This window comes from Dermacentor albipictus, chromosome 1 (assembly GCF_038994185.2).
Source record: "Dermacentor albipictus isolate Rhodes 1998 colony chromosome 1, USDA_Dalb.pri_finalv2, whole genome shotgun sequence".
Classification (NCBI taxonomy): domain Eukaryota; kingdom Metazoa; phylum Arthropoda; class Arachnida; order Ixodida; family Ixodidae; genus Dermacentor; species Dermacentor albipictus.
The window spans coordinates 306,794,536-306,816,766 of NC_091821.1; the positions used below are offsets into that span (position 1 = coordinate 306,794,536).

General features: G+C 43.0%; 1 protein-coding gene and 1 non-coding gene across 6 annotated transcripts in view; one reads left to right on the top strand and one right to left on the bottom strand.

Annotated features, from left to right (window-relative positions):
* The window catches only part of LOC135907240 (band 4.1-like protein 4), a 196,252-nt gene that overhangs the window by 4,125 nt on the left and 169,896 nt on the right, over positions 1-22,231 (bottom strand). For 4 of the 5 annotated variants that reach the window (XM_065438918.2, XM_065438920.2, XM_065438923.1 and 1 more), the window contains 14 exons: positions 21,257-21,378; positions 20,786-20,864; positions 20,565-20,678; positions 20,217-20,327; positions 19,082-19,189; positions 18,435-18,515; positions 16,168-16,287; positions 13,326-13,391; positions 11,704-11,772; positions 10,553-10,621; positions 9,220-9,300; positions 8,515-8,811; positions 7,698-7,794; positions 7,290-7,384 (listed from right to left, as the gene is read on the bottom strand). In XM_065438918.2, the coding sequence (XP_065294990.1) occupies positions 7,290-7,384; positions 7,698-7,794; positions 8,515-8,811; positions 9,220-9,300; positions 10,553-10,621; positions 11,704-11,772; positions 13,326-13,391; positions 16,168-16,287; positions 18,435-18,515; positions 19,082-19,189; positions 20,217-20,327; positions 20,565-20,678; positions 20,786-20,864; positions 21,257-21,378 (1,509 nt within the window). The remainder of the gene's footprint in view (positions 1-7,289; positions 7,385-7,697; positions 7,795-8,514; positions 8,812-9,219; positions 9,301-10,552; positions 10,622-11,703; positions 11,773-13,325; positions 13,392-16,167; positions 16,288-18,434; positions 18,516-19,081; positions 19,190-20,216; positions 20,328-20,564; positions 20,679-20,785; positions 20,865-21,256; positions 21,379-22,231) is intronic. The other variant, XM_065438919.2, reaches the window with a different exon arrangement.
* On the top strand, positions 15,561-15,635 carry TRNAS-AGA (transfer RNA serine (anticodon AGA)). The gene has a single exon. It is a non-coding gene; the product is annotated as a tRNA-Ser (tRNA).

A 22,231-nucleotide genomic window follows, 5' to 3' on the forward strand; every position in this document is an offset into this window, starting at 1 on the left:
GTGAGGATAGAAGGAAATAGTGAGCTTTCATTTTTATAAGGAAATTGTGGCTATCTAATGCCATGCAAAGCATCTCGAAGCTCTAGCTTGCATGAGCGAAGGACTGGTAACATTGTTATTCTGTTCTATGCATGCAGCCTAATGGGCAAAGCACTGACTTTTGTGCTGGGAACTCAAAGTCAAAACCCACCATGGGGCATATATTTTTTTTTTCATTATTGAAAAAGCCTGAAGTGCACCAAGAGAAAAGCCTGCCTATGTACCAGCTGACTGCAATGTGCCCAGTAAGAGATAAAGAATGCCTCATATTAAATGCCAGTTGTCGTACAAGTGTGAGTGTATGATGTCACACTGGAAACACCTCATCACAACACAACTTGTGGCGGATGCTGATGTTGCGTGACAGCCCCGATGATGATTTAAAAAAAACCTGGGAAGGTAGCTCAATATGCTTCACAATAAAAAAAGTGATTGTGAGTTCAACAGTCTAACACAGCGAAACTATTGAGCTATGCAGTATGGATATACAGTATGTCAGGATTATTCTGACGACACAGTAAGAGAGGTTCAAATTGTGGGCGGGCATCTATGCTATTGCGGTGTTTCAAGTGGCAATGACTATCATGATGGTTGCACACATGCACACCAGATATAACAAGAAGACATAGCAGGTGCATAGCTTTCTTCGAGCCAGCATTGCTTTGCATGCTACAAGGATCTGCAGTTTAAAAAAATGTGTCTGCAACTGTAAGTTGTATTCCAAGAAATAGATAAAACTACTGCTCGAAATTTCTGTATATTGTCAGAGAGAGAGGGGGGGGGGGCTCTTTATTAGAAGAACAGAGAATTTTGCCGGCGCGTATATAACTGCTGACATGCTACTGTGTATAGGGATGGGGAATGGGATTAAAAGATTCCAGAGGAGAGTGGAAGAAAAAGAGAATAAAAATAAATATGAAATGTCCAAATGGACCTGATACTAATATTTACAGGTGACATGGCGGGTAAATTTAGGCTTTTGTATATGAAGTGTGCAATCTTTAAAGCTTTTCTATTAGACCAATTTCTGACAGGTATTTGAACAATAAATACAAAACCTGCCACTGTGTTGAAGGGCCGGGCATTGGACCTAAGATGTTCAGTAATGTTAAGGGTTCGTGGCAAATCATGTCCATTTGTTGCTAAATAAATTGTCTTTCGTCGCAGTACGCGGGGCATTCTAATAATATGTGCTCCATTGTCTCTAAGTTGCGAGAGATATCACAGTATGGCTTAGTGGTAAGCCCTATGCGGTACAGATAATCGTTCGTGTATGACACATTCAGTCGAACGCGATGTTACAATGTCTTTAAGTGTCGAGGAAATGGTCGTGGAATTTTCTGTCTCATTTCTGGGTCAATGTAACGCGGGAAGTTATCTTGGGGAAGCGGCAGATTCCAGATGTGGTCTTTTTTTTTATAGGCATATTTTTTTGCCATGTTTGAACCGTCGGCTTTTGTAAAAAAATGTTCTTTTGAAATTGCAGTATTGGAGGCCTTTTCTGGCAGCTTCATCCGCTCTTTCATTTCCCGAAATGCCGGCATGGCCAGGTATCCACTGGAACTTGATGTAATGCCCAGCAATCTTAGCCTTGTGGTGAAGATAAGCAATGTCAAATGCTGCAGGTTGATTATTGCAATGCTTGTGTCTGTTCCACATACTTTGTAGGGCTGCTTTTGAATCCGTGAAAATCACCCATGTCTTTGGCGGCTGCTGTCGAAGTACATACACAAGGGCCTCCTTAAAGGGACACTAAAGGTTACTATGAAGTCAAGTTAAAGTGATAAAGCAATGCTCTAGAATGTCTAAGGTGTCAATGTAATCGCGAACAGAGCTTTAGTTGAGGTAAATGCATGACACGATTTGAGACTCCCCAGCAACATTCCGGTACTAACTTGATGATGAAGGCACTCCTCATCATAATTTATGCCACTAGTACTCAACTACTTGTATTAAAAAGATCATTTCATTAGATTATAAGACGGAAGAAAATTATACTTGTCTACTTCTATTCGAGTCTAAGAAAAAATAAAATTTTGACGTTACCCTTGAGTAGTATGGGTGATCGAGAGGTTCCGTTTTCACTCAACTCGGCGCGCTCGACTTTGCGCTGAGCGTGCTTTGGAGTTTCAGTTGTTTCATTATCGCGTTGTGCTGCGGAGGTCCTGCTGGCGCGCGAAACTTGCATTTGGAGGAAGCAGCGAGAATGCCATGTCCATGTGATGTTGTGGGATGAGCGAAGGGTCGGCGGAACTTGGACAAGGGAGAGTTGCAGCGGCGAATCCAACGTTACTTATCACTGTGTGCCAACGGGTGAACCTCTCCGTTCAAAGCGGTTAAGTGCCGTACCTCTGCCACAGCGCGCTGGCAAAGAGCCGAAAAATCACGTAGTGTGCTCGCTGCACTTTTGTCCAGAGGATTGCGAGTTCAACGCCGACTTACTAAAGTCGTCTGGAGTGCCTTTCAAAGCAGGCCGCCATCGTAGTAGTACGCAACAACGCCGGCAGCGCGAGCCCTCAGCAGCAGGTCACGTTCATCAGTGCTTAAATCGCTGAAGTCGAGCCCAGCATCGCAAACTAATGTGTCGTTGTCAGGGTCGTCCATTGCAACGAGCGTCGAAGTTGGCGTGACAAAATTACCAGCTTATCGTTGTGTGCTTTCCCTTCCGCTAGCCACCATAGTTCCGCTTTCGCGCTGCTGTCAGCTCTGTCTTGGCTGTGTTTCTGGCCATGCGTTTGCGTTTTGCGCAGAAGAGCCGTAGCGCTGTCTGCGGGCGCCGTTTTACTCACTGACGGCGCAACGTCACCCTGAGACCATGACATCACCACTCCTCGATCAGAGGGCGGGCGAATTGAACTGCACTAGAGGTACGTGGACGCTTCAGAACGAATTTTCTCTTAAAATAAGTCTTCTTCGCATTAAACAAGCGTTTCAAGGTTTCTGGGATGGTATTTCAACAGTCCACGTTGACTTAATATTAACCTTTAGTGTCCCTTTAATGCCATATAGCTCCGTTGAAGTAGATAAGGTCGCTCGCTCAAGACGAAACGAGAATCATTGCCCTGTAGAGGGATCAAAAAGTCCGCACGATGAGCGATGTGGAGTTGTAGAGCCATCTGTGAAAATGTGCTTTGCGGCTGCGTATTCTTTGTGCATATATTCCAAAGCTATCTGATAAGTCGCTGCTTAAGACATTTTCTTTTTTGCACTGACTCCAGGGATATATGGCATGATTTCCAATGGGGACAGTGTCCATAGTGAAATGTTTCATGGCATAATTTGTGACGCCTGAGCAGGAATTGAAATAGATATGCTTCCAACGGCTTGCTCAAAGCTAGATGTAGCACAGGTTTTAGAAATATCCTTTAAAAAGTGAGTTTTCGTATGAATAACGTGGCGGAGGTGAATTCGAAGTGTCTCCTGAGAAGATAGCACCTCAAGAGGGAGACATCCAGCTTCTGCTACAGTTCCTGGGTGGGACGACCCCTTCGGAAGGCCAAGACATACGCAAAAGCAGTTATTCCATGCTGTCTCAAGTTTTCTCTTGCTTGTGGGAGACATATTGTGCAAGATCGGGAGATAATATCGTAGTGTTCCATTGACGTAGGCCTTATGAAGGAGCACCATTGATCGACAGTGGCTGCCTCACTGTGATCCGGCTAAAAATCAGAATACGTGCAACGCTGAGGAAATCTCACTCAGTTTTTTACTTGAGGTGACCATGTGAGGTTTCTATCGATCGTCACTCCAAGAAACCTTTGCGTCTTGACGTATGGAAGGCTACGACTACCCAACACTAGTGGGTATTTTTTCATACATCTCCGCGTGAAAACCATGGCAACGCTTTTGTCGGGGGACAATTTCAGACCACTTAGATTTAGATAGGCCGATATATTTGCAAGCGCTCTCTGGAGACATTGTTGGGTAGTACTGCAGGAACGCGCTGCGCTCCAAATGCAGATGTCGTCTGCTTACAGTGTGATTTTGACGCCACAGGGCAGGTTTCTTCTCAGATGGATGAGGACTAAATTAAATAATACCGGGCTTAACACAGCCCCTTGTGGCACTCCCTTCTCTATGGCATAAAGCACCATGGGGCCCTCCGGGGCACACAAGAAAAGTTGGCGTCTTTGATGATAGTCTTCAATCCATGCGTAAAGCCGTCCTCCAAGACTAAGGGTTTCCAAAGCGCCAAGTATAGCTTTATGATAGACCGAATCATATGCTGCCCTAATGTCCAAAAATAATGCTGTAGGTGTGTTTCCACAGACCAATTCCTCTTCAGTTGATGAGACCAAGGCAATGACATTGTCAATTGCGGATCTATTTTGCCAGAAGCCATTCATTTCCTCCGGGTAAACTTTTGTAGTTTCCAGGAACCAATTTAGTCGTTTGTGGATCATTTTCTCAAATAGCTTCCCCTCGCAGCTGAGCAGAGATATGGGTCTGAAGGAGGCGTAATTTGTTGGCTGCTTCCCTGGCTTCAATATAGGAATAACTTTCGCAAGCTTCCATTCTGTAGGAACCTTCCCAGTTATCCATGAGGCATTGTGGTACTCCAGAAGGCGTAGGCGAGATGTGTGGCATAGATTTGCGAGCGCTTCATAACTTACACCATCATGGCCAGGTGATGATTGCTTGTTTACGTTGCCAATTGCTGCCGTGAGCTCTTCGATGGTGAATGATTATTCTAAGTCAGGAAGGGTAGCTCGAGATGGACTAGGCTGATGAATTGCAATTTGCCGAGAAGGTTGCGCCCCATTGGAAAGGAGCCTGCAGTACTGCTATGCCACCTCTTTCAGGGATGCGCACTCATGTAATGAAAGGGCGATAAAAGGATAAAGCTGTTGCGGCTCTTTGCAAATGCCTCTGATGACTCGCCAGATTGAGGTTATCGCTTGAGGGCTTTGATTGACTCTTTGCAGTTGAAGGCCTTTGCTGGCTTTCTCTCACGACTGAGGCGAAGGACTTTTTCAAAGTCGTGTTGCTGCGCCATGTCGTGTTGCTTTTGGTTTGTGAATGTATATATCACATCCGGATTCAGTAGTGGTTCTCGTTGTTTCCGCACTTTTCCTTAGATTTGCTCCATTTTCCGTGCAAGAGTGGCTGATTTCTTTTTAGGACACCCTTTGTATGATGCAGCATGCTCAGCTCCACAGTTTGCACACCGAGGCTGGGAACGTGACGTACACTCCTTATGCGTATGTGCACCAGTGCATATCTTGCAGCGGATGGGGCCTTTATAATATTTTACTATATGCCCATGTCTTTCACATCTGAAACATTGAGTAGCCGACCCCATGTATTCCATCACGGGATAACTGCAGAATCCAAGCGACACTCAGTTCGGTAAACGGGCGTCCTTAGAGAATTCCAGGATGACCGAGCGTCTTCGGGTTTTCATTACTACGCCATGTTCGTTAGGGACGTACAAAATTTGCCTTTTAGCAGATATGACTCCTTGTTCGCTCAAATATTCATTGAGGTCGTCATCCGAGTACTCAACAGGAACGTCCTGTATCCTCCCATTCGTGGCAGAGTAGGAGTATGGAACTCAAGCTTCTACAGGAATACCTGATAGATCTGTCACTTTGGGGAGGCGATTGGCTGCAGGAAGTGTAGACACTGTCACCATGAGGCTGCCATCCTTGTTGAGACAGTGGCTGAGTATTTTTTGGGGGGCTGTTGTCACGACCGCAGAAGCCAGAAGATTTGGGTTTACTTTCCATAAGCTGCTGACAGGCTGAGTTGGCTTGAATATAGCAGGAACACCTGCGGTTCTTTTCTTTTGGTAAGAGACAACAGTGAAAGCTGTCTGGTCCATCTCTTCGTTGTCTCCTGTAGATTCCGTTGTCTCGAGCTCATCTTCACGTAGCCATTTCCTTGCTTGCTCATCTTCTCTGTGGTCTACAGAAGGAACATGCTGACCTGATTGCTGATTGCTTGCGATGGATGCCATCAGAGCATCACGAAGCGCGACCGACGGCGGAGGCTCACCGTGCTGCTTCGGTCCGGTGCGTTTCGGGAGTCGCTTGATGTGCTTCTCTTGCAGGATGGTGACCCCCAGACCGGCGTTCGGTGAGAGAGAGGCACAAAGAGTAAAAATGAACTCTACACTTGCTAAAAAGGACTTAAAATTACAGACGGGCATTCAGAAGCGAGCCTATCACTCATCATCTTCGTCTCATATTGTGTCTATCCACATTGTCACCTTTTATCAGAGCTATTTTGCAGTGTATCCTGACAAACTTTAGCACCTTTCCTCAAAACCCTTCCAATGTTACCTTGCTCTGATTTATGTTGTTATCTGCCCATACTTACCGCTGCCACAAGCTGAAGTGCGAATTGGAAAATGTTCAATGTAGACTGCTTTAAAGGGACACTAAAGGAAAATACTAAATTGAGCTAAATTGATACATTAGGCTTCTGCAATGACAAATTCGTCCTTTGTAGCAAGAATAGAGCTTTTGTAAGCAAGAAACTGACGAAAATGGAAAATTGGAGTGGCGCCACCTGTTGTGGACTATAGTACTTTTTTCATGTGACATCAGCGTTGCAGACTGACAGCGCCACTGGCAAACAGAGAGACAGAGACAAGATGTGTACAAGTGAACAGTGAGCAGCAAAAGAAGAGAGTGCCTACCCTGCATGCAGTAAGAGAGGGAGGGGGGAAGCAAGCAGGAGGCAAAATATTTGGAGCAAGGTGAGCAGTTCGTGGAGTGCCGTTGATGTGAGTGGAGAAAGCAATGGCTAATTCACAGATGATAGTGGCAGAGGAGAAGAAGATGTGGAGATTATGTCAACTCCTCAGTTTTGGGACAAGCAATTCAAATTGAAGAGTGGCAGTGGGAGTTCTGGTGGCAAATTTTCTACACAACAAAGTTGTATATTGGTGCACAGAAAACGATGACAGACTTCTATTAATGCCCCTTTAAAGTGCAATGTCAAATAGCTTTACAATTGGTCATTGAGCATGCTGCAGCTACAAAACTTATAGTCGGTTAATTAAACTTGCAAATTTAGCAAACAAGGATGCAGAGATGCAAGTTCAGTGTGATTTGAATTTTCTGAATTTTAATTTATGATGATATAGTACAGGAACACCTGACTTTCGACATTATATACTGCTTCGGCACACTTTACCTGATGATACACAAACGTGTACTGTTTTAAGTTACGTTTTCAGTACTACATAATTAAGTTATGCATCATGACAGGTACTGAAGAGTAAGAATAAATGTTCTGCTAACCTTGTGGAAGCCATTAGGTGTGGTGCTAGGGATGTCAATCGAGGACTTTCATTCACTGCTGCCTGTGGAGATTCCTGTAACCAAAAGTGAGATTCCTGTAACCAAATGTGACATCATGGTTTTCAATTCACTGCTGTGTTTATATAACTTGGATTAGTATTACTAGCTCAGTGGTCAATGTTACAGGTGCCTGAGTAGGCATTAAAGTTTGCCAATCCATACTTTCCTTACGAAATTGCAGGCATTCATTAATGTGAACTTCATGTCGCATAGAACACAGAAACTTCAAATTTTGAAAGTGCTTTCAGCAATTGTGAGTAAAAGCTTGCTGGAAGTAAAAAGCCAGTATGATAGTTGGAAGGCACTGTCCTCTCAAAACCAAATGCAAGAAAAGAAAGAGATGCTTACTGTGAATGACTTGTAGGAGATGCCACCATTAGCCAAGGTTGTCATGCAAGACGACACAGTTGTAGCGGGTGCCAGGAGGTTGCTTGTGGAAGATGCTCTAACAAAAATAAATGAAAGCAACATTTCATACATTATTGTGCAGTGCAAAAGCAAAGCACATGACTTCACATGACAAGTGAGAAATAAGTACACAGACTAATTCGGTATCTTGCCACCTAAAATGAAAAAGTACATCAGCGAATCGTACACATAAAAAGGAGTGTAGACATCAAAGTCTGCAAAGTGCTAAATTTGCAAGGTGTTTAACACATGGTAAATCAGTAATCAATCACGTAATTGAGAAGTACTATACAGCGTATTATCAGCCTCTCTATGTGGCTTTCTTAGACTATAAAAAGATTGTGGGAGGCGACATCCGGGTCACCAATTTGTGGGAGGCAGTGCGAAGAGGTAGCCGCCGTAGCCATAGACCGGCTAGCCATGGTTCAGTGGGATCTCGGGAGTGGCCCACACTACAGTCGCTGAGGTCGACTGCACTAGTGTGTTCATACTCATGCTCTCTGCACGTGAGCCCATCTTCTTCTTTACCTGCTTTCGAGGTGATAGTTGCCCCGCTACAAGGGGTTTGATGCAGTAGAAATGCTAGCAGTAACAGAGGCATTGCATAGTACAGGAGTACGAGGGGATTTCCAATCGTAAGTCATTTTATCAATCAGGCTGGATACTCTTCTATCACTACATGATAACTGAATGAAGGTGCAAATAAGACAGCAATGTCTATGTGCCGTAAACTAAGGTGGGCAAGCAGAATACGAACCTCGATGTGAAGACTGGCAGCTTTCCATTGCTAGCGGGAGCTCTAACAGCCATACCGGAGTTGATGAGTGGTGACCCATTTGACACCGACACTGGAGTCATCAAGGGGCGTGGAAATGTGTCCCTCGTCAGATTGGGCGATGACTCATAAGGTCCTGATGCTGACGGAAAGTCCAATGGAATTTTGACGGAGGTGGCTCCGGCCGCATGTGCAGCAGGAGATGAATGCAACGTTGAATAGGGTGGAGGAGGTCCGTCTTCTTCCTCCTGGCCGTTCTTGTTTTCCTTGGCTGCACGGCTGAGCAGAATCGAACAGAACCTTCACACCAGTACATTGGAGAACAAGCTTGTTACTTATGCTATTACATATGCAGTGTAAAAAAATATATTAAAGGTTTGTGTATAATTTGTTAAGCAGAAATGTCCAAACTCTCGAAACAAAACTTGGCATGTGCAAGCTATTCATGTATGGTCCCTAACAATGCTCCAATAGTTTCTGAGCAGCATTCCAGCAACTTATCTGGTCATCACACTTAACCACTGCCTGACTTTACTGCCTCGTATAAGACTTTTCTAAAATACTGGAAAGCAATAAAGAATGAGATTACTGTTATCACTACCAGAAGCACAGAGATTGCTGTACTTCTCAAGGTTATGTTCAAAGTGACTGAGAGAGAGTGTGTACAATGCACCAAATTTCAACTACCTGGAGGAAACCTTAGCCATTCTGTAGTTTGGCCGGCCTGCAGTGGGTGAATAACGGATCTTGAAGAGCCTGGAGTCGGTTCTGTTTTAAACATGAAAAGAAAAGGGATATCTTGAATTTAGAAACAAATGTGTAAGCCCAAGACAAAGCATGTACTGCAAGGACAAGTTGTGCAAAAAGAAAAAAAGAAGATGCATGAAAGATGCATTCTGTGTAACAGGGTACTGTTTATTTATTTATTTATTTATTTATTTATTTATTTATTTATTTATTTATTTATTTATTTATTTATCATTCATTCATTTATTAGTATACCTACATTAGAGCCCATTCGGGCATTACAGTAGCAGGGGAGGATTACATAATGAAGACATATGAAGTATGCACCACATACATGAGTGAATATTAGAAACAGAAAAAGTGTACAATTAGCACAGTCGCCACAATTAGCATGCCAAAGAAAACTCGGAAACTATACGATTCAGCGACGGTAAAGAGAAGCAAAGGGAATGTGAAACTTATCGTAGCGGTACCCAACTACTGCGACTCTGTGTCGAGGACGAGAGACGGGTTCTTGTAGTGAACGAGGAGACGAAATGCTTTATACAGCATGTACATATAGCAGGTAATAGCATACAGTTAGCAGAGCCTAAGAGCACACAAGACCGATGGGGCGGCTGGTGGCGACTCTCTAACAATGGGCTGGCTCTGCATTAAATCCCTTTGGGCGTCCATCGTCGGCAGGACGAGTGCTGACATCAACTGCATGGCTTTCCTCTTTCATCAAAGGAGAAGTCCAAGCTGCATAAAACCAGTCTCCCCAACGCGGGTCAGCAGTTCTGTGGAATTATGAAGCCTGCCAGTAGATTCATCATGGTGCTCTGTGCCCCCAGACTACTCAGTTCAACCCACAGAAAGAGTTTGGCAGTTTCCTGGAACTTTGCCGTTTGTCACCAAGGGCAACCATTTCAGAAGAATGAGGTGAGGAGGGGGGAGCGCCCGTTGCCTTGATGTAGGCATGCAGTGTGGCATAACATCAACCAAACAAAATGAGAACACAATAACAGCACTAGTAAGATGCTAAGTAAAGACACAACGTACACTGATTGTGGCATGTAAAAAAAGGCATAGATAACATTTATGAACAACAGAACCTTGACATCAGTACATTCAAGAACAAACTTGTTACCTATACTGTTACATGTGCAGTGTAAAAATATATATACATATATATGAATGGTTCGTGCACAATTTGTTTAGCAGAAATGTGCACAACTCTGCACGAGCTTATTAATTGAGAGAAGAAAAATGAAACAAATAATGCAATGCTCACTCCACTTTGGTGTACTTGATGTCCTTCTTCTCCTCCTCAGTAAGTGTAACTGGATCAATCAAGTGATACCTGCACACGGCATAAATACATGCACAAAAATAATATAGTTATTGACACTTCAAATTCTTCACCTATTTTGCTCACAGATTATACAAACAAATGACAGGATGCCATCTGCTGATAATAATTGACACTTGGCTCATTCAGAATTACAGTTACCTCTGCGCATATTGAAGCCACTTAACCAAAACAAGGCTCTCATGTCGAGGATGGCTAATTGTAAGGCATTCTTCCTTCCTCTCCACTATGGAGTCATAATACTCTTTTGGATGCATAATATCATGTTGTGTGTATACATACATTTGTAAATAACTCACAGTGCTGTTTTAAACTACCTTGTCTATGCTTAAAGGGACACTAAAGTGAAAAATGATTTCTTCTGCATCAGTAAATTACCGTTCTACAACACCAAAAACACCACTCTTACAACGCTAAGGCGTTTGGTAAGCCAGAAAAAGTGCAAGAACGAAATACGGGTGGCGACACCTACTTGAGTTCCCGCACCTGGAGGCTGTGACGTCATGGATTTTGATGGTATCTTCAAGGGCCTACCAATTATATATAGCGGTACAGATTGACTACATTGTGTTCTAAAGGAACCAAATATTAAATATGGCAAGTTTCGGGAACCTTTATTCAGCCAACGCGGCCCAAATGCGAAAACATACTTTGGAATCCCTGACGTCACGCTGACGTACTGGCGCTGGGGTTGCGGCGCGAAATTCAAATACTGATACTTGGACCTTCATTTTCCGATCTAATAATCAAACTATTTATTTGAAATGACTGCCTGCAGGGTTCTCAAACAATGCTCCATTAGTCTAAACTGATTTATTGTTTCCCTTTAGTGTCCCTTTAAGTTAGTTATACTTCAGATCATACAAGTAAACGTGTGCAGTGCACTGACATTTACATTAAAGCTAGTCAGTTGCATCAAAAGTGTTCACACGCAGTCACCTACAGAGAGACTTCTCCCCCCACTCTCCTGACACTGGATCTGCCAAGCATTCTATTACCGCTTGAGTATTAATTTTCATGTCTTTACAGGGGTTGAGGGAGGAGATTTAAGATAAGCACACTGGATCACTCACTCAATGTGCTTTTTCACATCATTCGGGATGGACCTTTTGACATCTGGCGACTTGGAGCGAGAGCGATGCCTGCAGTAATGAAGTAACTGTGGTGAAAATGTTATAAAGAATAGCAAGTAACATGGGCAGAAATGAGGACCCCACACCCGAAGCAATGGCACAAGTGCACGAGATTATTGTTTATGATGGCAATGGTGATAGCGGGATAGTGTATGAGAAGAAGTTTGTGCAGGTAATGCAGAAGCAACGTCATCTGTGTGCTGGCTCAAAGACATCAAAATTCTTATACGTTTTAAAAGAATGTATGTTGCCAAATTCCTGAACAGTTCATTATGCTAAATAGTAACAGGGTCCTTCAATTCTTTTCATCTGGTCATGAAACTTCCACGCAACGGTGTGGGAGAGCTTCACATATGACCTGTAGTGGACACACCATGACGCTGCAGGTGGATTGGAGCAGCCGCCGAACGGAAACCACAGGCATTCTGTGCACACACTTGCTATTGCGCAAGGGTCGACTGCCTGAATTGGCATATGAATTATATAGTGTCGACACAATGTGCAAATTGCCCCCCTGTTTCTGTACAGTGTCCAGAAACTTAAACGTGAACAATTCTGAAATAACTACAACGCCTTGTTTCATTTCCAGGTTCAACTGCGTTTGCAGCAGCAGCTTAATTCATAATTCAAATTGTACACTTGGACTACTTCATCGTTAGAAACCGACTACAGAGCAAGTTCACGTCGCACTTTTATGTAATTTCACATAAAAACCTGCACTTCAAACTAACAAAGCCACCCAATGGAATCACTAACCAAAGAAATAGGTAATTACTAAACCAAAAATGCTAACCAACTGATTACCAACTACTTAAGTAAGTTCCCAATCATCACTAATTATGACTAAGCTAACTATAAAGTAACAAATCTAACCAACTGACTAACCAAATAGATAATTACTGAGCTAATTATACTAATAACTAACTAATCTAACTTGCTAAGTAATCTAACTACATTAGCTAACTACACCCGATATTAAGTAACATAACAAACTACAGTAACAAAACCAACTCAACCAATAAACTAAATAAATGAGGCAAATGACAAACTAGTTAACTAGTCAAACTAACAAAGATAGCCAACGGATTAACAAAGCTATCTAATGGGAATAACAAAATTATTCACTAACCTACCAGTCAAAGTGCAAATTGATACAGCCGAACGAAACAGTTTATGTGAGGAAGGCTACTATTGGGAGGAAGGCAACCATAATAATAAAGAAATGCCATGTATGAGTGAAACACAAATTCATGGCACATTAAATTATTTTGTCAAAAGTTCATGTTGCATGTTCACTCTACAAACATACTGAAATAAATGTGGGAGAGGCGCTTCTCATCATGAAAGATTTGCACGATCGCGCAGCCCCCGCATTTGGCGCGGCAGATTGTTCACCTTCTACTTATGCCAGCGCATCTAGTGCCACCTTCTGCCCCTATATGAAACTTTCAGGGAAGTTTCACAACCAGATGTCACAACCAGTATTGAAGGACCCTGATAGTAGTAAGAAATGAGAGTTTTAAAAAAAGATAAATAATGAAGCAACATATCCAGCCCATTACCTCCTGTGCTTCTTCCTCTGAGCATATTGGGCCTCTGACTCAGTTTCCATGCCTGACTGGATGTACCTGAGGACAAAAACAAAGCAAATAGCCATATTTTTACGGAATACTTCTTAAGCAACCATTTGTAAGTAGCCAAGCTTTTGTTTTCTCCTTTCTACCGCTGCAAATAAGCACAGTCTGCACAGAGTATAGACTCATATGATATGATATTTGAAGAAGTCTTCTGCAATGAGATCCAAAAAAGATGTGCACAATGGACACTCCACTTAGCCTACTCAGAGAAAGGTTTCTGGCTACAAATGGCAGAGTGTGTCACAAATAGTCAAGCAACAATCCAACTCAAACAAGGCCTGCACGGCACACGCAGCACAGTCACTGTGTATGCTAGAGGACATGCGCCGGCGGTGGACACCAACCGAAACATCTATTGGATTGAGCCTTTAACAGCTATATGTTGTGACACCTGGTGGAATACAACACAACTGCAATGCAAAGTGCGCACTTATTGACGCGATGTGGCGTGCATCTCACATTACACGACTCGTCACATGCTAGGACACCTGTATAGGGCATGTTTCCACAGCGGCTAGAAAGCACTGGCGTGGTGCAGTGGTAGACTAGTCGACTTCCACGCAGAGGGCCCTGGTTCGATCCCAGCAGGAACTGGGTAATGTTTTTTTCTCATTCCTGGTCATAGCTGGTGCGATAGCAGCGGTGGCAGCGGACAACATCGCCCACCGGAACAGCTACAGAATAAAGTCCACAACAGCTTACACTGCAAAAGCTGTTTTCTTTAGTAATAATGACAGGACTATAGAATTCCAGGCATAGATGGAGTTCTGTTAACTTTTTTCAAAATTGTTGTATGTTGCTGTTTGTCCTGTGCTTTTGTTTTCAATAATTATTGCTCCCTAATTTCTAATGAGTGCAATTAAGCAGCTATAATCTCTCTGTAAAAGATGCAGTTATCATGTTCCACTCTAACACATGTGTTTCATGCCACCCTACTACGGCAGTTATGCAGTTATTGATCACAGTGTTTACAAACCTATACAAAAAACTGCGATTCATGTACATTGACAACTACATAAGCAAACCTTCATTATGGTGCATAATTTTTCGTATTCAGAAGATTACTGACTTCAAAGATGCACTTGTATGTGCACGAATTTTGAGACAATGTAGAAAAATTCATATTATGGATTTTTTGCACTGTAACATGAAATGGATTGAAGTTATACCTCACAGCATTGCTGAACCAGTGGGTGATGCCATCAAATGGTTAGTGCTTAAACAATAATAATGTTTGCCGTTTTTGAAGAACTTTAGATAAAATAAACCAGAAACAGAACTTACGTGAAATGTAATATTTCAGCCCAACTAATCCCTTGCAGCAGTAGTTATTTTGGAAGCCGTAAATATCTGGGGAGATCTCTGTCTCATCCAACAGCAACTGAAATCTACAGTGGATAAAAGCCATCTTGCCAGTGACTGCTGATGTTTTCCTTCTAGCAGCTGGTGAACAACCAATTAGCTTCCCTTCCCCAACCTACCCATACGCTCTGCTCTGTTAGGTGAATCTAGCAAATCAAGGAAGTGGCAGCTACCACCATTCGTTACATTACATCACTTTGGTTATATTATTATAATTAGATGCACACTATCTGAATTCAAAGTGACGAAAACTGCTTGTCTAGGACTGCATCAAATCTCTGTGCTTGTTCCTTGGAAAGTGGTGGCCATGATGGCAGGGTGATTGCCACGCAGTCTAACAAACATTTTCCTGACTTGCTTGACAAAGATGGTTTGAGCCATAAAAGCTACACTAAGTGCCATGTTCAAACTTGGCACCTTTTCTGACAGCTTTATGGTAAAGCCATCAATGTCCCTGTTAGCTGTCTGCAGGAAGGGCAGGTCAATGCTGAAATGTTCATCATGAGCACAACTTTTACCACAGCAGCGCCCACACCTCACATGGCATGCTCTTTTGAAGTGAGGCATATATGAGTTATTGAAATCGCTGTGCAGCACAAATGCATGAATGGACTGATAAATTAAAGTTAATTTTGACGTAGTAGTTCTGCAGAAACCCACAAGGTGGAGAGAAGTAACAGTTTCCCTTTCTTCATTACTTCTCTCCACCTTGCGGGTTTCCACAGAACTACTACGTCAAACTCTAGCGTTTGCTTAATGTTGTCGACAAATTCGACTTCACCCTGCCATCTGCTAGCTGCCTGGTTAGCTCAGATGGTAGAGCGGCTGCCCCAGAAAGGCGGTGGTCCTGGGTTCGAGTCCCAGACCAGGACGAATTTTTCTTCAACTAAGAGGCTTTTCTTTCGAGGAACCCGTATGGGTTTCCTTTGTAGCAATTGCTACGATCGGGTTAAAGTTAATTTTATACTGATTTCACACAAATCCTGAGAAAGTGCTGTTGTTTCCAAGATTTAGAACTATATCAGCTTCCTTTTAAACCACTGAAACAATAAATAAACTTTGAAGCTAGAGTCATGCTAATCACAAAGATGAGTATAATGGTATTGACGCATAATATTCAAGATATCCTTCAAGATATCCTGATATCCTGCATTTAGCGCTCGTCCTGTCATCTTCTCTGTCTTTGTCCCTGCTGTTTTGCGCTAGTCTTTTGAATAATGAAGATATCCTCATTTACAGTACAGGTACAATGGAACTTGGCGACACGCTTCCTGCTGGCGCATACTGTCAGTTAACGAATTATTACACCCTTGTTCCATTGTTTGCCTAACACATTTTTAGTAGGTCTGTATTTTTTCTTTACTTCAGTGCATGTGGGCCACCAAGCCGAGTACTATACTCTTACCCACTTTTCCTTGCCGACAGGTCCCGCACAACAGCACTCTGTGGTTGTTTGAGGACACTAGCTTGCTGCTGTTTCTGGACTTCTTTCCATTGGGCTTCAGAATCAATCAGTTCATACGACCTGCAAGCATTGATGTGTACATACAAAATTAGCTATAATGTGTAGCACTCCATTTTTACAACACAGAGTGCACCTATACTGAGCAATACTGTTACTGCTTCCAAAATCATGCCAAGATGACAGTATTGCACATGAATAGATTTCACAGACACTGGAACCTATTAGTTTCAGTGTACCAATGTGAATGGGAGGCGGTTAACAAGAGATACCAGAAATGCTACTGGCCAAGTGTAGTTTGTTAGGTATCACTTCCACTGCTGCATTTCACTGTTTTCAAGCAAGACACGCTGTCACATAGTATAAGCAGCTCTTCTTCATGGAAAGCGTGAATGGCTGACAGCACATGTTCATTTGAAACAATACCCATCAGCAATAAAATAATTCCTCAGTTCAGCACCAAATTTCAGCCTTTTGTAGTTCTAGTCTACTTAAGTCACCTTTAGTTCATTCACTAATGACACAAAGCACCAAATAAATACTGAACATACTCATTTACACCCGCTTATTTCGACACAGACTCGCATTAAAGTTGAGGGGTGCAGAATTGTGCAATAATGCATGCCAGTACTATCCAGCACACTTGGTACTATGTAAGGAGGTAAGAGTTCAAACTCTCGTATCTTGCAACTTATTTAGCACACTACCTAAATTGATCAGCCACACAAATGAACACCAGTCCACCATGCTGCCCCTCTCCAGTTGCTTGCTCCCATCCTCATGTCTTTCTAGCAAACCATTTCCTTCCCATTTTATGTTTGAAAAACAGTGCAAAAAATAAAATGAAGAAGTGTGTAGGACACAGCACTAAAATCACAACGATAAAGCGCTATACTCGTGGACAACTTTCTGTGGCTATGAAGGGAAAGCTACGAGTGCGTGGCTGCTGCACGTGTGTTACCGCGCCAAGTAGTCCGGCAGCGTTTGACAGTGCTTTCAGCTGCTTGGAACAGATACTGAATCAACGCAGCTTCCACATGCGACTGTTTCTTGTTTACCCAGAGGCGTAAGGGAAAAGCCACAAAGTAAACCTTTCCACTCAGTGGTGTGTTCTGTCTTATTTAACTGTTGCTAATAAGGTGTTTATGTTTTGTCTTCCCCAGCCTGAACTAAGGTGGATTTAAGCACAGGACTCTTTTCTGAAGTGCTCGCACTTGTGCCCGCTTTGCCTCCATAGCTTTCCCTTCATAGCAACAGACAGTTGTGCACAAGCATTATGTGGCCACAGTAAAAACACTTTAAAAAACAGGAGATGAAGGAAGAAAAAGAAGACAAAAATATCAAGAAAATTTACACTAGCATAGCAGAAAACATCAAAGGACAGACAATAATAGGCCCTGTCACTCAACCAAAGAGAGAACCAATTTCTTTCCTGGCCAGGGAAGTTGGAGGCATGCTGACACATACTGGCACATGGTATTACACAAGATGACACATCGCATTACACATGATTGCCCTTTGCACTGGAAGGTGAGTGGTTCATTGATAACCACTGATCATTGTTCACCTTGGACGGAGAAAGTAAACTAGGAGAAACCATTACGTCATTGAGCCAGCCTTGGCCCCTCTTCACTAGAGGTGTCTCATTTACGTGCCATTATGCAGCTAGGATGGAAATGTAAGTTTCAGTAGTATGAGTTTCACTGGCAAGTGAGAAAAATGCAAAGATTAGATGCCATTATATAATTTCTCGTATTCAATGCTACGGTCACTACAACACATTGTATGCATGCTATAAGCAACTGGAAAAAGGCACAATCTGCCTATATAATCTTCTGATACAGTATAGCCTTTGCTGCCATAACGGAAGAGCATGAAGATGCTGCTACATCTTTACATCTACAGCTGCATCTTTAAATCTGTATCGTTACATTTGGAATGACATTTGTAACAAAGCTACAGTTTGCGAATACAGTGGAATCAATCTGTCAGTACGTTTTTTAGTGCTCTTGGTTATCTTGTTCTATATTGGGTAGTTGATGCAAAACCTTGACACTCTCCTTACCATTATTTCCTCCCCATCAAAGCATATGTTTCTGCTAAACGCTTAAGACAGACTTCATTCATACAACATTTTGAATTATGTAGTGCTGAACCATGGCCAAAAGACTGCTTTGTGAATCAAACCTCAAGCACTAGTTGCAACTCACCTATGCCTCCTCTGATGTCGATGCTTGTGCCTGTGGTGGTGATGGTGGTCTGACTCACTGCCACTGTCTCTCGAATGGCAACTGAAGGTCAAGATAATAATCTCAGAGGAGTGCAGCCAAGATCAGATCATGGAGACAAGGTCAAAAGCATTATTCATCAGCCATGCAGAGCCGGCTAAAACCTGCACATGACTTAACCACTTGCAGACTATCTAAAATAAGTACCGGTTATGGCTACCAACTATATTTCAGAATCAAATGCCATAACATTTCTTGAATGAAAGTCAGGGTGTCAAAGAATTATTACAAGAATTTCAAGGCACATGGAAGTACAAAACCAGGATTACAAAAATACTGAGAAGATGCACATATTCTTTAGTTAGTTTTGCTTACTTTGTAAAATCACCAGGCCACTGGGCATATGAATAGACATGTCTCCAGGCCTTACGGCGTAGCTTATATTGCACCTGCTGTACTCCAAGTCCCTTGATGGTGAAGGGAGTTCTCATCCTTGCAGAACAAGGTATGCCTCACAGCACTTTAGAGATGCGGTCAAAAGCTCAGTGGCCTGACAGCTTTGCCAAGAGGCATAGATGTTCTACTACTCTGGAATTCTGATGCATTAGCAGAGTGCATGTAATGATTACCTGTGCCGACAACCTCCACTGCTTGCTCGTGAGCATTTGGATCCTCGAGAACCTCGTGAAGACCTAGACACTTCGCTTTCATTATCTGAACCTCGTCGGCTATGATGCCTGCAAAAAGATAAGAGATGAGATGGCAATTTTTTTTTTCCGAAAAAGTCTGCCATAAGCTTTGGACACACTGCCACATTAAAAAAAAAAAAAACTGTGGAGTAAATGCCAGGTCAGTCAGAATTGCAATGAACATGAGTGTACCAGCTGTTGAACTTCTTCAGAAATTTCAGCATATATGTGTCATCTATAAAATCAGCACAAAAGAGATTAAAATAACTAATGCTGTAAGCACTGCTGAAATACTTGGGTAATTTTCTGCATCCAAGCTGATACGTAAAGTAAAGAATGGCAATGTGTTAAAGCAAAGCTACAGTGGCAAAGACAATGGCACTTCACAAGCTTAGGCAATGTCGCTTGGCATTGACCATGTAGTGGCTCTTACAGATGCGCACCATTCCTACACGTTCCCTTTAAGATCACACCTACCCCGACGTATTCACACTGAGCTGCAAAACGTGTTACATGCTATGCACAGGTCTCGGCCACGTTCTTTGGGCATGCCTCGCAGCACCACACACACCATCAAACACAGCACCAATCCTACATTCAGAATCACCACGACCGAGCAGTGGGAGGCCATGCTGCTCAGCATATGCCCGGAGGATCAAATCTGGGTCGTCTGGCTGGCCAATGACGACACTAAGACTCAAGGTCTGGCCCCCTGCCTCCCTTGACCCCCCAAGCAAGGTCTTTGAATAAAGTTCGCTCTCTCTCTCTCTCAGTAAAGGAAACAACAGAAGCTTAAATACAGGTCTTTCTATCTGTTTTGCAGCTTCCAAGCCCATTTCATCTGGTTTGATCATTAAACAACACTGGAGTACTTCTACCTCTTTTAACATTACATCTAGAATTACTTTGCGAGGTTATTGACCTTTTAAGAAATGTACTACTGAGAAATTATAGCTGCTTAATTAGCCATGTTAGATTTTTCTGTTTTAATGCTGTTCACAATATTTGATTATACAACTTCAGTAACATGGCAAATATGTAGAACACAGTATGTAAAAAACCCTGTTTCACCCACTTTCGTCGTCTGCAGTCTCCCTCATTGGATGATGACCGGCAGTGAGAGTGCCTGGACCCAGAGCTTCGAACAGATCGTGGTGAAGGGTTTGTTGAACTTGAGTAGAGGCCCCTGGTAATAAACAGCGTAGTATTTCATTAACCCATTCAAGCCAAACAAAATGCCAAACTGGACATCTCTGGAAAACAGATGGCTGCACTGATCCATATCTGAACACTGATCCATATGATGAAAAGCATTCGTAATTATTGTGCTTTTTAATAAAAATTCCATATCTTAATGGAGCTCAAAAAAAGGCACCCACAAGCATCGTGCATACTGCATTATTAAGGCTAGTGTTCATAGTACCTCTGCTTTGGGTCTTCCCAAGGTGGCACTGAAGATGACTGGTTCCCAGGAGTTATTGGCGCTGAAGTGGCTGGCGCAGGTGAACTGTGGTGAAGTGACATAGACGATGGTGACCTGTCAAGGAAACAGCGATAGTGTTGGCTATTTAGCCTTTGTCAAAGCTGTTAAGTGCTGACTGATATTTGCTACAGGGTGAAAAGATAAGCTATTTGAAGACTTACAACAGAGCTGAGTGAGCCCAGTGGCTTCCATTCCTGTGGTCAGTCACATGCTTTTCTTGTTCCCTGAGCTGTGTTCCTGCTGAAAAGATATAAATGCAAAAATTCAGCAGACGCTAACTCTTTCCTCTAAAATTTTTGCCACACCTTTGAGTTTCGCTCAGCCATTCTGTGCTTTAATAAAGCAACTATCCACACAATGAAAAAAATATTTCCTGAGTAAGTGATGCTGGGGCTCATTATTATTATTATTACTGTTGTTGTTCAAACAAGCCTGACAATTCTGCGAAGTTAAGACACAACCAAGGACGGAAAAAAGCTTTTTTCCAAAGCTTTTTTCCGCCCTTGGTTGCAGAGTAACACTGCAGAATAAGGTGAACTAACTAGCCCAGCAACAAGTATTGATAAGCCTAACAAAACCATGTTATACTTGAAAGCTTTGAATTTTAAATCTGATATGTGAAGTGGCAATACCATCAGCACCGTCAGGCTGTCCGAGACGTCTCTGGTATCGCCTGCTTGGCACTCGTACAAATGCTGGCTGCTGCCGAGGCTGTATCTTGAAGCTGGCTGGGTTAGGCCGTTCTCTGCGTGTGCTGGATGGACAAAAGTGGAGGAAGCAAAGGATGGTCACTAATTCCTACAACGTATTTTTCACAATAAGTGAACAGTTAGCCAGGAGGACATTTACTATGGGTGCACAATCAGCCATACTGTGATGCCGGTGATTTGTAGATCACTATCAGATAGGGGAATGAGGTGCCAGCATCTAAAAGCACATGCTAAGACATAGCAGCTTGCTGACACACCCTCAACTAGGCCAGTCACTCCATTGACAAATCACACAGACAGCATGAGTTGTCTGCAGTTCCATTCATACGACATGTTTTTCACTCATTGTAGCTGCCACATTCCATGCCAAAAAAGCTTTATGCTTAATGCCAGTGCTGTATGCAACTTGATACATTTATGCAGATAAAAGATCATTAGAATTGTTTATTTATTTTGTTATTCCTACTGTTCTGTGCGCATCGCGAATGCACGGCCAGACTTTTCTTTCAAGAGGGAAGCGAGCCTTCCTTACTTTTATGGCTTTCTCTTTCACTGGCCCCCCGCGGACTCCAAGCTGTGCGCGAGAGAAGGGACCCCGCTCCCTCCGTTCGGTTCCTGAATGTGACCCAGTGACGACGCTTCGGGGTGTCGGCTGTTGTTTCCCGTGCCTGGGGGCGGCGACGGGGATGGAAACCGCAGTTGGAAAAGCGCGGGACGGGCAGACTCGCCCCACCAGCCCTAGAGACCGGACCACTTTTTTACGGGGTTAAAACTGAACGTTTTGTGTATTTTTAACTTGCTTTTTTGACCTTCTCAGTGTAATTAAAGTTTGTTTTAAATGTTCAACTGCGTTCGACCCGTTATCTAGCTGGACAGCGGACGCTTTGATCCCGTCAA